This window comes from Myotis yumanensis, unplaced genomic scaffold (assembly GCF_028538775.1).
Source record: "Myotis yumanensis isolate MYYU_CA2020_CCGP unplaced genomic scaffold, mMyoYum1.0.hap1 SCAF_174, whole genome shotgun sequence".
NCBI lineage: Eukaryota > Metazoa > Chordata > Mammalia > Chiroptera > Vespertilionidae > Myotis > Myotis yumanensis.
The window spans coordinates 23,447-40,156 of NW_027223925.1; the positions used below are offsets into that span (position 1 = coordinate 23,447).

The 16,710-nt window shown below is 58.8% G+C and overlaps 1 protein-coding gene across 1 annotated transcript; it reads right to left on the reverse strand.

Annotated features, from left to right (window-relative positions):
• Positions 1 to 589: 589 nt before the first annotated feature.
• Positions 590 to 15,293, reverse strand: LOC139001212 (cytohesin-4-like). The gene is given in 9 exon segments (XM_070402939.1): positions 590 to 2,275; positions 3,430 to 3,584; positions 3,933 to 4,004; positions 4,341 to 4,417; positions 6,196 to 6,307; positions 12,002 to 12,130; positions 12,132 to 12,151; positions 13,649 to 13,761; positions 15,221 to 15,293. Coding segments are annotated over 8 exon segments (699 nt in total). The 5' UTR covers positions 13,710 to 13,761; positions 15,221 to 15,293; the 3' UTR covers positions 590 to 2,202.
• Positions 15,294 to 16,710: the final 1,417 nt, after the last annotated feature.

A 16,710-nucleotide genomic window follows, 5' to 3' on the forward strand; every position in this document is an offset into this window, starting at 1 on the left:
TAGGGCGTTAGACTCCAGAACCACTAGAACGTAAGCCCCAGTGGACAGGGGTTCACCAGTGCCTGGAACAGTGCCTGGGACCCTGGAGGAATTTAATAAATATTGTGAGAAGTACAAGTAAAGGAAGGTCACCACCTTCAAGCTCTTCTGCAACACCCCACAGGGTCATTAGAGCCAGCTGTGCTTGCATCCCTCCACAGACAGGGAGCTCAATACCTCCCCCCCGCCCCCCCGCCCCCCCGCCCCCCCTGTCCCCCCCCGCCCCCCCGCCCAGGCAGCAGCTCTTTCCCTTTAGACAGCACTGCCCCTGGGAAGTTCTTTCACCTTTCCCCAGCCATGGCAGAACCAGCTTGCCCCACCCCTGCTCTGAGAGAGCCCCGTGGCTCATCCAGCCCTCGGGGATGTCTGTCCAGTGTGGCAGCCTCACGTGTCCTGAGGGTGAGGGTCCAGGCCCCCCTTTGGTGCCCATTCTTCCCTGCCTGGCCCTCCTGCCCTCAGCAGGGGAGGTGATGAAGGTGAAGGGCCAGGATTGGGTCAAAGACGGCAGAAGTGGTCACAGAGAGAGGACAGGCCCCACTCCTGAGGTGGATCATGACTTTTATTCTCTCATCTCAGTGATTCATGCTCCTCATGCCCAGACAGTCACTGGTTCCCCCTCAGTGAGGGGAGGCGCTGAGGACCGAGGGGACGGGAGTGGACTAAGATCACACAGCGAGCGGATGGCAGAGGACCTCAGACCCCATGACCCCCAGTGCTCCTCCCATGACCCCTGGCTGCCTTTTCATGGGCCAGTGAGGTGGCAGAGGTGGAGGTGAGCTCCCAGGCTGACCCGGGGTCTGGGAAGTCCTGACATGTCCTGCAAGGCCACCTCCCGCAGCTGCCCAGCCCAGTGCCTCCTCAGTGCCATCTCATAGCAGGCACTTGCACACTCCCAGAGATGGGGGGGTCTCCCTCCACCAGGCAGCTGCTCCGTCCTGATGCCGGGGAGGTGTGGCGGTGGGGAGAAGAGAGGTGGCCTCCCCTCCCCTGGGGAACCCCCGAGCTCCTGCTCACCCACTCAGGCTGGCAGTGGGGCACAGACAACCCCATATGCTGCTTCCTTCAGAGAACTTCCCTCCAGGGGCTCCCCCAGGACCCGGTGAGGGGGTGAGAAATGCCTCTGAGAAGAAGCCTGCTCGAGGGAGGAATCCTCCTCCAGGCTGGGGCCTCCCTGGAGACAGAGAGCCTGTCAGTTGCTGGGAAGTCGGCTTGGCTCTCCGCGGAGCTGCTGCAGAGGGTCTCAGGATGCGGGGCCCAGCTGGGCTGCCCCTCACCATCACGGGAACCTGCTCAGGGGTCTCGCAGGGAAGCCTGGCTGAGACTCTGCCATGAGCTTCCGTGTCACTCATCGACTTGGCCGCTGCCTCCAGGCAGCCTTCCTGGAATCCACACCCACAAGCTCTCTCTTCTTGGCTTCTTGGTTGTACCACCAGTCCTGCTTGAGTACATCTGTCTGGGATGTTCTGCGCCATTTTCTTGAGGGGTCCCGCCTGTGCCTCCCCTGAAATGGACATCCCACTCTGCTCTCGGCTCCCCCGCAGCTTCCAGTCCAGTGTCCCCTCCAGCTCAGTAAACAAGTGCAGACATCTCCAGCTGGAAGCTCCTTAGGGAGACCTGGTGCAATCCTGTCCGTCTGCCTGGAGGAAGCAGCTCGAGAGGAGGGAGGCAGCCAGGGGCTGACTGCTGGGGCCTGCACTGGGGCTGAGGCGCCCCTCACCGGGTGCAATGGTGGGGAGCACAGAGTTCAGAGGGGCCAAGACATCCCTCAGTTTTCCAAGAACCGGAGGAGGAGTGAGCCCTGGGCAGAAGGCACACAGTGCCCTGGAGGTGGAGCTTAGGAACCCCAGGCCCTCCTGCCGTGAGGCCTGACGGGCATTTCAGAGTGCGAGGAGACAGTCACAGAAGAGGAAACTGAGGCCCAGAGAGAGGACAGGGGCTGGTTTCTCTTCGCCTGCTTCCTCAGGCCTCTCCCTCATTGCCATTCGGGGTCCTCAGCTGTTCCCACCCACCTTCCTGAGCTCCGCCTCCCCGTCCTGTCAGCTCCAAGGAACGGGGGAGGAGAGGATGTCTGCAGGCCAGGAAAGGTGCCCTGGACTGGGAGGGTCTCCAGGTACCATAGTCATGGGGTTCCGGGACGCCTGGCCCAGCACCCCTCCCAGGAGCTCAGTGCTTGCTGGCAATCTTCTTCTTCCGAGCAGAGACCAGGTCGTAGAAGGGGACACGGGTGATGCTGGCCCTGGAAGGGGAGCAGGTGAAAGAGTGGGGGGCTGAGCCAGCATCAAGGCGTCCTATCTCCCAGGGCTTGCGATAGGGGCGTGGGTTTCGCAGGGAAAGGCCAGATGACCCCAACCAGGACCCGGGACCAGGCCGGGTGCGTCTGGCCTCGCTGGCCTAACCCAGGGGCCCATGATCAGGCCTGGAAAGAGGAGGCTGAGAACTGAAAGCCTGGGGAGTCTGCCCCCCAAATGTCCCTGCGCCCCTCTGCAGGCTCCATCAGACTCTGGGAAGGAGGTGGAAAGGTCCTGGATGGAGTCAGACCTGCTTGCCGGCCTGGCTCTGTCCCTCACTGGCAGGGTGGCCCTGGGCAAGCCCCTCCCCCTTCTGGGCCTCAGTTTCCTCATCCGTAAAGCGGAGGTGAGAATGGATTTGAACTGGCAGCCTAATAGAGCTGCTGCCAAGCTTGAGGGAAAAGACCCTTCAAGCTCCTGGGACATGGCCCCGGTCCAGACACTGGTCCTGTCTTCCTCTGGCCCTTCCCGCATCTGCCCAGAGCTCAGAGTCAAGGTTGTTAACCTGCCCCTCACCTGGCCCTGCCTCTCCATGGCCTGTCCCTCCACTGCCCCTACACCGTAGCCTTTCTCACCTGGCCACACCCCTTCTCTATTTACCAGCCTGTGGCTCCCCAGGGGCCCCCCCGAGAAATCCAAGCTCGTTGCCATGGCAGCCAAGGCCTTGCCATCCTCTGCTGCCTCATCTCTCACAGCTCAGCCCCCACAGTGCCCTGTCCCCGCACAGTCAGGCCCCACGCTGCCCAGTACCAGCCGCCAGGACTGTGCCACACACTGACCTGCTGTCTCATCTTTGCCCACACTGGTCCTCCCACCGGGAACACCTGTCTCTCCATCTCTACCAGGTCTTCCCAGGGCCACTTAGGATCTTGATGCTAACTACAGCGCCTTCCCGAGCTCCGACCAATGTCAGGTGCTGGGCAAAGAGCTGGACATGCGACCTCTCCTCTGCGCCTCCCGCCAGCCCCATGGAGCTGGTGCCCAGAGGCAGGACGGAGAATCTGGAGTTGTCCTCCTTTGCAGACAGGAAAGAAGGCCCGAAAGGAGCAGGGGCTTCTGGGAAGTGACAGGAAGCCCATCCCAGCAGCTGGGCGTCCCTTACCGTATGGCCTCGATCCACTGGTCCCGCTCCTCGGCGCTGGAGGCCGAGATCCGGTAAGACTGGTGCTTGCCCTCCACCACCTTGCCGTCACCATCCGTCTTGCAGGCTTTTATCTTCTGGCCCCGGCAACTGGGGTTGTAGAGCTCCAGGCAGAACTGTGGGGAGGCAGCCAGGTGAGGGCAGGGCTGGGAGGAGAGGGGGCCTGGGCTGGACTCTCCAGGAAGTCAGAGAGGACTAGGCTCTTGGGTAAGACCCACTTGGACAAGCAGCAGCACACACCTGGCCCCAGGCCTGCTTCCTGAGAAGCATAGGGGCAGGCGGAAGGGTCCATGGCCCCAGGAGGGAGATGGAGGCAGCCCTGAGCCTCTCCAGCACGCCCTCCCCCCACCCCCTGCCCGCCCAAGGTGGGTGGGGTCTGGCCTAGCCTTCTGGAGAACCCAGCCCAACCGCCCTCTCCTCCCACCAGCCCTTCCAGCCTCCCAGGTCCCCACTCAGACACATACCGGCTTCTTAGGGTCGTCCACCTTCTGCACCGACAGGTTCTCAAGGGGTATGATTCCTCGAGGCTCCTTGTCCTGCAGGGGAACCAGAGGGGAGGTTGCGATCAGCAACTGGAGCCTTGTGGTGTGGACAGGGGAGTGAGCTGGTGGGGCTCCCTAAAACCAAGGGGAGGACCCCTATCTTCCCAGACTCTGTCCAGCCCTGGAAGGGGAGCAGCACAGAGAGAGCCCTGGCTGGGAGTTAGGAGACCCAACTTTAATGCCTTGGCCCTTGGCCCAACCCCTCAGTTTTCCTCATCTGTAAAATGGGTGCAGAGGTGGATTGTGTGATCTCAAAGGGCCCCAGCTCTGTGAGGGGACTGCTTCATGGAGGTGCAGAAGGGGTGCAGGGCAGGGGCAGGGTGGGCTCACTGTGGTGAACTCGAAGTAGTAGAGGCAGCTGTCGGTCAGGATGAACCAGCGCCGCTTCCACGTCTTCACTCGGCCTCCTGCAAGAGGCCAAAGCGGAGTCAGTCCCCCTCCTCCTCCTCTTCCTCTGCCTCCTCCTCGCCCCCCCCCCTTCCCAGCTGCGATGCTCCCCCCGGAAGAGCAGGGCCTTGGGTGCTTTCCCCTGCTGAGCCCCTAGCTCCTAGCCGGCCCCATTTCCCCCAGATGTATTCCTTCCTTTCTCAGAAACCTTAGCGGCTCCACACCCCCAGGTTTTCCCTGAGCACCCTGACCCAGCATGCGAGGCTCCGCCATGATCAGACCCCGGACAGTGGCTGGCCACTCCCCGGGCTGTCCTGCCGCCCTCCCCCTCAGTGCATCCTTGGCCTGCTTCCTGCCTGGTACTGGGCTAAGCATTTCATCTTTCATTTGCCAGGCAATATTCTAGGCCAGTGGTTCTCAACCTTCCTAATGCCGCGACCCTTTAATACAGCTCCTCATGTTGTGGTGACCCCCAACCATAAAATTATTTTCGTTGCTATTTCATAACTGTAATTTTGCTACTGTTATGAATCGTCATGTAAATATCTGATACGCAGGATGTATTTTCATTGTGACAAATTGAACATAATTAAAGCATAGTGATGAATCACAAAAACAATATGTAATTGTATATGTGTTTTCCGATGGTCTTAGGCGACCCCTGTGAAAGGAGGAGACCAAGTCGTCTGCTCAAGATCCTGCTGCAGAGCTGAGATTCGAACCCCCCAGGGGTGAGCTCCAGAGGCAAGCGCTTGGCCATTTTGCTACACAGTCAAGCCTCCCAGTGATTATTCTGACCATGTCACAGCTGTCCCGCCTGCCGCAGAAGGCCACTGTGCCCGGCTAAGCGGTCCCTGCTGGAGGCGTCCAGGAGCGGGAGTGGGGGCTGGGGCTGGGCCCTGTGGTTCCCCTATCAGACTCGGCAGCTGCCGCCCACACCACCGCAGCACCCACCACGGCTCCTCTCTGCAGGTCTAGGCCGTCATGTTGGGGGAGGCTCCCCTGAGCCACTTCCTGTCATCCTGTGCCCCCTCTGTCCTCAGGGACACCCCGCCCTCTGCCCACCAAGATCTGCCACTTGCTGCTTGTGGCCTCTGGCAGGTGCCTTTACTTCATGGAGCCTTAGCTTCCTCAGTGGCCCTCGGGAAGGGAGAGGAACTGGAGATGAAGGGTTTGTGGGTCTGTCAGCATTTGCCTCTCTTCCTGCTTGTCCGTCCCCTTCACTCCCAGGACAGACAGATGGAGAGATGGGGCAGGCCGACAGCTGCACCGGGAGTCAGGAGGTCTGGACCGGCTCGACTCCACCCTGAGGTGGCATGTCAACTTGTGTGTGTGTCAGTATGTGCCCCAGTGCACATGAGTGTGTGCCTCCGTGTGTCAGCATGTGCCCCGGTATGCATGAGTGTGTGCCTGCGTGTGCCTGCATGTGCCCCGGTGTGCATGAGTGTGTGCCTGCGTGTGCCTGCATGTGCCCCGGTGTGCATGAGTGTGTGCCTGCGTGTGCCTACGTGTGCCCCAGTGTGCCTGAGTGTGTACCTGCGTGTGTCAGCATGTGCCTCAGTGTGTCTGAGTGTGTGCCTGCGTGTGCCCCAGTGTGCCCCAGTGTGCCTGAGTGTGTGCCTCCGTGTGTCAGCATGTGCCCCGGTGTGCATGAGTGTGTGCCTGCATGCCAGCCCTGTGACCCACTCTGCCTGAGTGTGTGCCTGTGTGTGTCAGCATGTGCCCCAGTGTGTCTGAGCGTGTGCCTGCGTGTGCCCCAGTGTGCCTGAGTGTGTGCCTGAGTGCGCATGCGTCTCACCCAGCTTGAGCAGCCAGCCCTCGCGGTCCGGGTTGAAGAAGGTGTGAGTGAGGTCATTGCCGTCGTCCTCAGGGATGGAGAAGGGCTCGCTCTTGATGCTGTCGAAGAGGTTCTGGCCCGAGAGAAGGAGGGAAAGGCCTGGCTGTAACTAACGTCCCTCCCAGGCTGGGGCCTGGCCTGTGTAGCTCGGGCAGGTCACTGGACCTTGGGACAATCTCTCCTCTCCTGTTAGCTCATCGAGGGTCCCTGGCCTTCTTGGGGAAACTCTCCCGGGTTCCCCCAGACTCCCTGGTGCTCTCCATGCCCCCCCATGGACCTCCCCCCCGCCCCCCCCCTCCCCCCCCCAGCGCAGAGTGAGAGGAGGTCAGCGCCTCGGATACTGTGTGGTCGCCGCATGCGTGGCCCCCATGCTATCAGTATTGTTTGCTGGCCTTGACCTTCCCAAATAGGGGAGCTCCTCCAGGGCAGGCCTGGGTGTCACCCTCACCAACCCCTCCCCCCCCCCACCCCCACCCCCACCGCCCGAGCTTCCCCAGGGCCTGGCCTAAAGCAGGTTGGCAACTGTTTGCTGACTAAATGGATGCTGCTCCCCACCCACACCCCCACCCACACACCCCGCCTGGAATCCCAGGCAGCGGCAAGGAGGGATGGTGGGACAAGAGCACTGGGCCCTCTGGGTTAAAATCCCAGCCCGGTCACTCAGTGGCTGTGTGACCCTGGGCATGTCCCTCAACCTCTCTGAGCTGCTGTGTCCTTCTCCAATAAATGGAGAGAACAGGCTGGCCGGCCAGGGTTCTGGGGTAGGAAATAGACTACACAGGGTCAGAGCCCCCTCTCCAAGTCACAGAAGGTGATGAGGAGGGAGGAGTACAGCCCCCGCCTGCACTCCCTCCGCCAAGTGCGTACAGGTCAGATGAGCACGTCCAAGACTGCCACCCCTGTGATGGTGGTGGAGACAGGACACTCAGTGACTGGGACCTGTACACCCACCCACACGTTCACCTGTGCGTGCATGTTTGTGCATATACACACACACAGAGAAACACACACAGAAACATACACACAGACACACACACACACAGAAACACACAGAAACATAAACACACACACAGAAACACAGATACATAAAAACACACACATAGAAACACACACACAAAGAAACACACATAGATACACACATAGATACACACATAGATACACACATGTAAGTGCAGACAGATACACACACACCACATAGATGCACACACTGGGGCACAGCAGGCAAGGGCAGGGCCTCCTTGGGCAACACCCCTGCAGCAGGGCTTCCAGGTGCCCTGGGCGGGGGCACAGAGGAGCCGGGGGATGGGGCTGGTCCGGCCGAAGGAGACTCTCAGGGTGAAACGCTGACCTTGGCTCTCAAAGGCAAAGGACCTGTTCTGGGTGGGCTCTGACGGGGGGGCGGGGCGGGGGTCCCAGAAGCGATTTCCGTTCTCTGTGGAGGGCTTTCTGGCCGTCAGAGCTGCTGAAACATGAAGGAGCAGGCTGGGAGGGGCAGGAGCGCCTGTCGCTGGAGGTGCCAGCCGGGGCTCAGGGCTCAGACCTCCCTTCGGATGTGGGTGTTGGCGATGGGGCATCCTCGCGCGTTTTGGACCCTCGGGGCACTTCATTTCGAGAGGGCTGCCCAGGCTTCCAAGTGTTTGGGGAGACATTCCGAGCTGTTTATTTCTGCTTCTGAAAACCAGACGCAGTGCTGGCTCTCCATCCCCAAGATAATCAAATCTTTTCCTTCTGCCGCGTTGGTGTGCGCTGCTGTTCAGATGGTTGCCTCAACATTTTAAATGAAAAATCTAACGAGTGCTGCTTGATTCCCCCCAAGTTTTAGAAATGCTTGCTGAGGGAAGGTCTTTCTGACCGAGCGCGGGGAGGGGGGGCCCTTGCTCTGTTTGGAGCCCCTGCAGCCCCCAGAGCAGCCGCGAAGGCCCACTGCTTCTCCCAGCCATGCCCTGCCTGGCCCAGCCTGGCCCTGGGAACTCCCGGGTGGCTCATGCTGGTTAAACAAGGGCTGCAGCAGGAGGCCTTGTCAGCGAAGCTGTCAGCACAGACAAATATTTGGAAGCTGGAGGAGGCGGGCAGGGGAGCCTGCCCGACACCCGCTGGGGACCCTGGCAGCTTCTGCGAGCAGCATATCCGCCTGCACATTCTGCCCCCACAAGGAAAACCACTCAGCTCCCCCACATTTCCTGTATCTTATAAACACCAGCCTCCCACCCCCCAACCGAACATCCCTGCTCCTGCCACCACCAAACTACGGGGCCAGGCTGACTTCTGCTGGGTGGGCACCATAAGACACTGGCATCTATCCCTTTCCACGCCCCGTGTCCCTCTGGGGACTCACCCCACCCCAAACACACTTTCTGTCTAGATTGCCCAGGGGTAATGACACCCACTGTCCCCACCCAGGCTCCAGGGCAGGGTGTGAACGGGTCCCTTCTGGCTCATCAGAGCATCTCATCCTGCTGGTCTTAGTGACTGGTTCAGGGAGGGATGGGTGACCTAAGCCAACCAATCAGCCTGAATCCTGGAACTTTAGTTTAAACTGCTAAGCAAAATGGGAGCCTGGAGCTGCCCAGCCATCCCGGCCACAGCCTGGGGAGGGCCCCTTTGAGAGGAAAGCCGGCATGGAGGAGGATGATTGACAGCACGAGAGACAGGGCCGAGACCTGACCTCTCTGAGCACCTGGATCTAGCCACGCCTGAAGCCGACTGACCTGAAGACAAATTGATCCCTGATCTTTTCTGTTACACGAGCTAGGGCTCCTCTAGCCAGGAAGCGACTGTCTGCAGGGACACACAGCCAAGTCCTCTGTCCCTAAGTCGTGCCCCTGGTCTCTGCAGAGGGAAGGGCTCTGGGATCAGACAGACATGGCTTCGAACCTGAACTCCTCACAAACTATGAAACCCCTCCCTGACCAGCTACCCCACCGTAAACTGGGGATGGTTTCTGACAGCGGGTCAGAGTGCTAAGGTGGTCGGGAGACTTAATGAGAACGTGGAGTCCCTGGAACTGGGCTCAGACACGTCAGTTCTGATGGAGTCACTTGGACTCCACAGTAGAAGATGCTCTGAACTGGGAGGCTGTTTCCTTGCCCGGCCTCAGTTTCTCCACCTGTAACCCTCCTCCTTCTCCTCTCGCACCCTCGCTCCCTCTCTGGGCAGCGCTCTCACGGTAGGTGATTCCTCTCATTTCTCCAGCACCTGCCAAGTGCCAGGGACTTGAAGTGCATTATCTCTGCTTCTAGGAGGACGGCGTGAGATCAGTGCCATCAGCCCACTTTGTAGATGAAGAAACTGAGGCCCAGACTCAAGGTCATGCAGCCAAAAAGGCAGCGCTGGGATTTGATCTTCCATCCTCTGAGTCCACGCCCCGTGCCTTTGCCCCGAGTCGCTTAGGCACTGTGGCCTGTCCCGTCACGAGGGCCAGGGAAGACCTGCTCGACCCACCCGCCCCTCAATCCCACCACGCCCCTGTCCGAGCCTTTCCCAGCTGCGCACCCTCATGGTCCGCAAGCCCTCGGGTTGGCCTCTCTTTAGGGGCTGCACCTGCAGCAGCTTAATTCCTACATCAGGCTCTTCAAAGCACTATGGGTCCTCGGCAGGGCCCGGGCTGGGATCGCTCCATGAGGAATCCTTCCGCAAAGGAGCCAACTTTGAATATCTGAGGGTGCTGAAAGCCGAGTCCTGGCTTTGCATACGAGGAAGAGGAGGCCCAGAGAGAAGGCGAGGAGACCCCCGCCCCCCCCACCGTCCGGCCATCCACAGCAGCGACCTGTGAAAGCCTTGGATAGCAAGGGCCAGGCCTGGGTGGGTCTCCGTGTGCCCTGGAAGCTTCTGGATGAATTAGCCCCTCCAACTGTACCAGGTACTTTGCTAAATACCTTCCCTTCCTACACTAATCCTGGGAGCTGGGAGCTCAGGGAGGTCAAGCCACTTACCTAACGTTATATACCAGGACGTGGGGACCAGGACTCAGGTGTGGCCTGACCTCTCAGCTCTGCTCCGTCCCTGCCTCTCCCAGTGGCCAAGGAGGAGGATGAACCCTTCCCAGACCCCCCAGGCAGAGTCTGAGGCAAAACTGAGATAAGACCAGCCAGCCCTGTGAGCAGAAAGTTACAAGCTCCACACAAATGCAATGCATTGTGATCAACAAAAGGCTTAAACTGAGCAAAGATCCAGGAGGGAGGTGCTGGGAAAGGCTGCCTGGGGGCTGACGCTACCCTGTGGCACGGGGAGCCGGGCAGGACTGGGCCGGCCGGCCATTAACTCATTAACTGCCAGACGCAGGGCCCAGCTTCCTGCCGGGAGAGCCATGATGAGATGAGTCAACAGTTCTCAAGTGCCTTTTATGTTTCAGGCGTTTTCCTAAGTGCTGGGGTGCTAAAATCATTATTCATTCTTCTTACCAGTGGCACAAGCCACCAATTGAGCCTGTGCTCTGTCCCTGCATGGGCTGTGCCCTTTGCATTGAAAACATTGGCTCTCAGAGCAGCTCGGTGACACAGGCGCCATTATCCCTGTTGTCTGAGGGGCTGGTGGCTGGGAGAGGGTGAGTCATTCCCAAGGTCATGCGCGGCAGGCAGACGGGGGGGGGGGGGGGGGGGGGGGGGGGGGGGGGGGAGGTGAGATCTGACCAGAGCTCCCACCACAATCAATTTTCCCTTCTGGGACTAAGAAGCGTGGGGGGCTGAGGGCCCTTCTCAGACAAGGGGGGGCGCCAGCATCATTCTGGACCCAGGCTCCCCCGGCTTCTGCAGGAGGTACACGGTGCTAAGCTGGGAGCGTGACCTTCACACTCTCCCCCCCGCTCCTGCCGGGCTCTGGCCTGGAGGGAACTGGGGCTCTATGGAGCTCTGGGCATGTCCAGTCCGAGAAATGAACTGTCCATTCATTTGTGCTGAGCCAGGCTCTGAATCTCACGCCAGCGTTTGCAGAACTGCTCCCGACTCCCTGTGGCCCATAGAAAACAGGCCAACTCCCGAGGCTGCCATCCAAAGGCCTGGACCACTCTGGCCCCACTGTGCCGCCCATCACTGTCCACAGGCACCCGCACCCCAGCCTGCCAATCCGGACTCTCCTCCCCTCCCCTCCCCAACCAGGCCAGGCCTGGGTTCTGGCCGCTTCCTCTTTTTCGGAAGTGACCTTTCTCTGCTTCTCCTCGGGGGAAACTCCTGTTCAATCTGCAAGGCCCAGTTCAAAGTCACCTCCTCTGTGGAGTCTTCTAGGGTGACACCTTTCCCTGCCCCCAGGAGAGGGAGGTAGTGTCCTCTGCGTCTCCATGGCCGTGTTCCCATCGTGAGCACAGCACGAGTCACCCAGGGCTGTACTCCACCGGGCCTGGAGCAGGGTGGCAGGGTGGGTGCTGCTTGACGAGGAGACGGGAGCCCTGGGCTCTGCTCAGCTCTTGAGCTGACGTGCAGCCTCCGGGAGACCTCAGTTTCCTCCCTCTGAAGTGGGGAGAGAGCGTGAGGGTTTTCAGCTCTGGCGCACTAAACATCTAAGAATCTGGGATTCCAAGAGATAGGCGGGCTGCGGGAGGCGCCTTTTCTGGAAGATGTGAATGATGGGTGCCAGAGTCCCTCAAAGCTTGAGGCCTGGCAGGACCTCCTGGAGGTCTATCTCTGAACATGGGGGCCACGTGGGAGGGGGATCCCAGGACCAGCCTCTTACGGGGGGTCCATCTCCAGACAGTCGCCAACCCCATGGCTCAGCTCAGAGGAGCCCCCTCGGGCTGTCCATCAGTGATGGGGCTGGCGAGGCCACGCCCCCTTACCCGCAGCTGGTCCTCGGGCAGGTCGCTGCCGGCATTGATGCCGCGGTTCATGGACACAAAGCGCTCGAAGGGCGGCTTGTCCCGAACGTTGGGGTTGTGGAGGCTGGTGTTGAGCATGATGATGGAGAAGGGACAGGACGTAGCAGGTGTCTGCGGTGGGGACAGCGGGTCAGAGTCCTGCCCTGGCCGCTCTCCCCTCCTCTGCCCCGACTCCTCCTAGAGACCAAGGGTCAGCCTCTCCAGGGCCCCCTCTCCTCCTGGCTTGGCATTCGAGGCCGGGCTCACCTTCCACTCCTACTGGACTCCCTGCTCCAAAGCCACTCCCGCGGCCACGGCAGGGAGCCCGCGGTGCTTCCCACCCTGCACTTTTGCTCTTGCGGGGCCCCTGCCAGGCGTCCCCTCCCCTCCCCTTTTCTACCCAGTCAAGTCCTCCTCTCAGCTCCAGCGCTCTGCCCCACCAAGCCCGCCAGCCCCTCTGCCCACGCTGTTCTCTGCCTCCCGGGTCTCGGAGAGCACTTATCGTTGGCACCACTGTTCAGGGCTTAGTCAGTGCTGCTTGGTAATCTGGCTGCATCGTGGGGCTCCCGTTCTCGGATCCAGATGTTTACGTGCGAGGCTGCGCTCTGGGCGGAGCATTTGGGAGGGAGGCGACTGCTGCTCTGGGGGGTGTGTCCAGAGCCAGGGAAGTCCAGCTATGTCCTGCCCAGGGCATTTGCTTAAACTAGAACTCCTGCTCAAACTGCCCTTTGTTCCCTTGACCTTCTGGAGAACTCTTATTCATCCTTCAAAACCCCATTCAGACCCCACTGCCTCTGGGAAGCCATCCTGGACATGCTGACTCCCCAGTCCCTGCCCTCAGACAGGTGTGCTGCTGCCCAGCACCTGGGCCATGGTTTCCTACCTCCTCCCCTGAGGAGCATGAAAGGCAGCTCTGCCCAACAAGTGCCCAGTAGAGGGGCTGGCACAGAGCTGGTGCTCAGCGAGGGCTTGGAATGATCTGGGCTCCCAGGGTCTGGGTACTTGGGAGAAACCAGAGGGAGTGGGGTAAGCATGGTGCTTTGGGAGGCAGATCTGTGCCTGGTGATGCTTAACCCTTTGAGTGCCCACCAATATCCTAGGAACTATGCTAAAATTGCCAAGGTATTTTTGCTGATTTTACAGCAGTTTAGGAAAAAAATTATGAATCGTAAGTAAATGAAGTTACATATTCAAAAACTTAAGGAAACCTTTACTACATTGACATATTTAGCAATATCATCATCACTAATAAAAGCAGACTTAGAACTGGACGCCGTTTCGAAGCTTTGATTACGCTCCCGGCACTTTTGGCGAAAGACAGGAGGAGCACGATCACGCTCCCTGGCACACTAGGGGTTAAGGCAGTGGTTCTCAACCTTCCTAATGCCGCGACCCTTTAATACAGTTCCTCATGTTGTGGTGACCCCCAATTTCATTGTGACAAATTGAACATAATTAAAGCATAGTGATGAATCACAAAAACAATATGTAATTATATATGTGTTTTCCGATGGTCTTAGGTGACCCCTGTGAAAGGGTCCTTCGACCCCCAAAGGGGTCGCGACCCACAGGTTGAGAACCGCTGGCTTAAGGGGTTCCGGAGCCCCGGGTCCCGCCCCACACTGGCACCTGTGGACTGGAAGACGCCTGGGTTGCAGAGGCAGTAGCGAGTGGCAAACGTCTCCATCATCCGGTCTATCTTCTGGGCCTCGCCCGGCAGCCGGAAGCTCCAGAGGAACTGCCTGGGGGAGGAACAGGGCTGTGGGCAGCAGGATGGGTGGGGCTCTTGGGGGACCCTGGACAAGCCAGTCTGCCTCTCCCCGGCTTAGTCTCTTTATCCTGCAAACGGGCGAATCTGTCAGCCAAGCTCTGCAAGCACCGGGCATGCAGGAGGTTTCCAAGAAATGCCTTTTTTTTTCTTCCCCCAGAATACAGAGCTGAGCTTGTGCTGCCCTCTGCCCGGCTGAGTCCTCGCACCTTTTGTGGCCCAGTACACCTCAGCCGGAGCGGGACTCTGCCTGCCCGGGTTCTGCAGCTCTCCCTGCCTGGCCATCAGGTACTACAGTCTGACTGTGGGCCCTGGGCCAGCCCCAGGCACGCAGCATCTGTTCCATAAGGCCTTGTTGAATGAATGAATGAGCGAATGACTATTGGAAACTAACCCTCTCTCTCAAAGAGCATGGCAGTTAGAGGGAAGGCCACATTGCCTGCATAGTGGCGGCTCCTTTCTTCTCTGCCTTGAAAACTCCTATTCATCCTTTAAAGTCCATTTCAAAAGGCCCCCTTTTGGGAGCAAATTTTCCAAGATTCCCTAAACACTTACTGTGGGCCCAATTCTAAGCATGTTCTCATTTAGTTCTCACAACTGTATGAGGTTGGTACCATTATTATCCCCATTTTACAGATGAAGAAACAGGCACAGCGAGGTTTTTGGTGACTTGCCCAAAGCCACACAGGGGGTGAGTGGCAGAACAGAGATAGGAACTGGGCAGTCTGGCTCCAGAGTTTGTGCTCCTAACAGATATGCTATAATGCCTCTGTAAGTGTAAAAATAAAAATAGGCACAATAATATTCTATTAGAAAAATTAGAGGCCTGGTGCACAAATTCGTGCACAGGTGGGGTCCCGCTGGCCTGCTGGATAGGGCTGATCAAGCTGGATGGCCTAAGGGAGGGACCGCAAGAGGTTGGTTGGCCGGCCCCGCCCCTGATCAGGCTTGGTGGGGGCAATCAGGGGTGGGGCCGGCCAGGGGGAGGGGCCTCGAGCGGTTGGCCAACTCCACCCGCTGGTCGAACTCCCGATCGAGGGGACAATTTGCATATTAGTCTTTTATTATATAGGATAATAAGTAATAATAATGCAATACACGCTAAGCTGTATTAATAAAATAAATAAAACAAGTACTATTCTGAAAAGTAGTGGGAATGGCAGTAATAATCCTAATAACAATTACAGTGATTAAGTATTATTATGGTAATGTTGTAACATAGTAATACCAGCAGCAGTAGCAGAAATGATCCAGGTGCTGTTCCAGGTGGTCTAGGCAATTGTCCCACCAGCCCCAGCTGCATGAGGCGGGGCACAGCCATTCATTCATTTTGGCTCCTGACACTTTGTGCTCTTAGCTGTGTGGCTCGTGATGCCCCCAGCAGCCCCCACCCTGGCTGTGCCACCATCGCGGGCAGGCCCTGGACCACTCACCTGAGGGCCTGGACGAGGTTGAGGTTGGCGAACTCGTGGCAGTCCACAAAGGCCTGGAGGACCTGCAGGTTGATGGGGGTCCCTGGGGAGGGGGGCAGAAGGGAGAGTGGGATGCCCTGGGGAACTTTCTGGTATGAACCGCCTGGAGGGGATGGAGGTGGGGGAGGGGCAGGAGGGGACAGATGTCCCCCTTCTGGGTCCAGCCTCTATCTGGCCTGCTCACATCGGTCTGACCCCACAGCACCCCCTCCCACGTACACACCGTGATCTCCCACACCTGAACAGACCCCCACCACGCCCGCCGCTCACCAGCGCTGCTCTCACTCGGGATGCGAGTCTGGCTTTGGAGGGCTTTCCCTGAGTCAGCCCTTCCTCTGTCACTGCCCGCCTGGGACACCACTGAAGCCCCTTGATCTCCCCCAGCCCCAGTGTCCTGATCTGTGCAACGGAGACGGACTATGCCGACCCCTGTGCCTCCCTCATCCCGGCTCTTAGACCAGGGGGTGCTGCCCTTCTTGCCATCCGCGCTCCTTGCTTGCTCAGGAGAAATGGGTCCTTTGGGGAGCCTGCGAGAAGGGAGGCCGGCTCGCTGGACCAGCTCCACCTGGGTCCCTTGCAGTTCTAGCCCCCCAACCCAGCAGCCAGAGGGGTTCTCTCAGACACTCCTCTGCCCACAGCCTCCCGTGGACCCCCCACCTTGTCACCTACTACTTCCTCCCTCCTTCCTTTGCTCTCTTCCAGTCTCGCCAGCCTGCTGTTCCTTGCGCATGCTTCTGCCCCAGGGCCTTTGCACATGCTGTTCCCTCTGCCTGGAATGCTCTTCCCCTAGATGTCTACCCTGCTCTCCCCCTATAAGTTTCAGTCGAACATCACCTCTCCACGAGACATTCCTGTCCGTGCTAAAGTCACAGCCCTTGCCCTGTGGTCCCCAGCCCCTCTCACCTCCTGTCCCTGCTTTATTTGGATTCCAAAGAATTTATAATTTTCTAACAGGTTTTACATATTTGGGAATCTGTCTTCCCCATTGGAATCTGTCCTTCCCGAGGGCAGGAGTTTTGTCTGTCTTGATCACTGGTCTAAATCTGGGGCTTAGAACAGTGCCTGGCATAGGATAGATACTAACAATGTCTACCTGTTGAAGGAAGGAAGGAAGGAAGGAAGGAAGGAAGGAAGGAAGGAAGGAGAAAAGGAAGGAAGGAAGGAAGGAAGGGAGGAGGGAGGGAGGGAGGAAGGAAGGAAGGAAGGAAGGAAAGAAGGAAGGAAGGAAGGCAGGCTTTGGTTCAGTATCTGGAGGGAAGGGACAGCCTCCTCAAGCTGCAGGAGGTATGACTTCCTGACATAATTCACTCCCTCACTCACCTGCACATACACATCTACACTCACCTGTGCGCGCACACCTGCACAACCCGTTCCCTGCCTCCCTCAGGCCCCGCCCCCTTACCTCTCCCCCAAGTAGGTACGATGGCCGTCTTGTTGAGACCCTCGCCCTT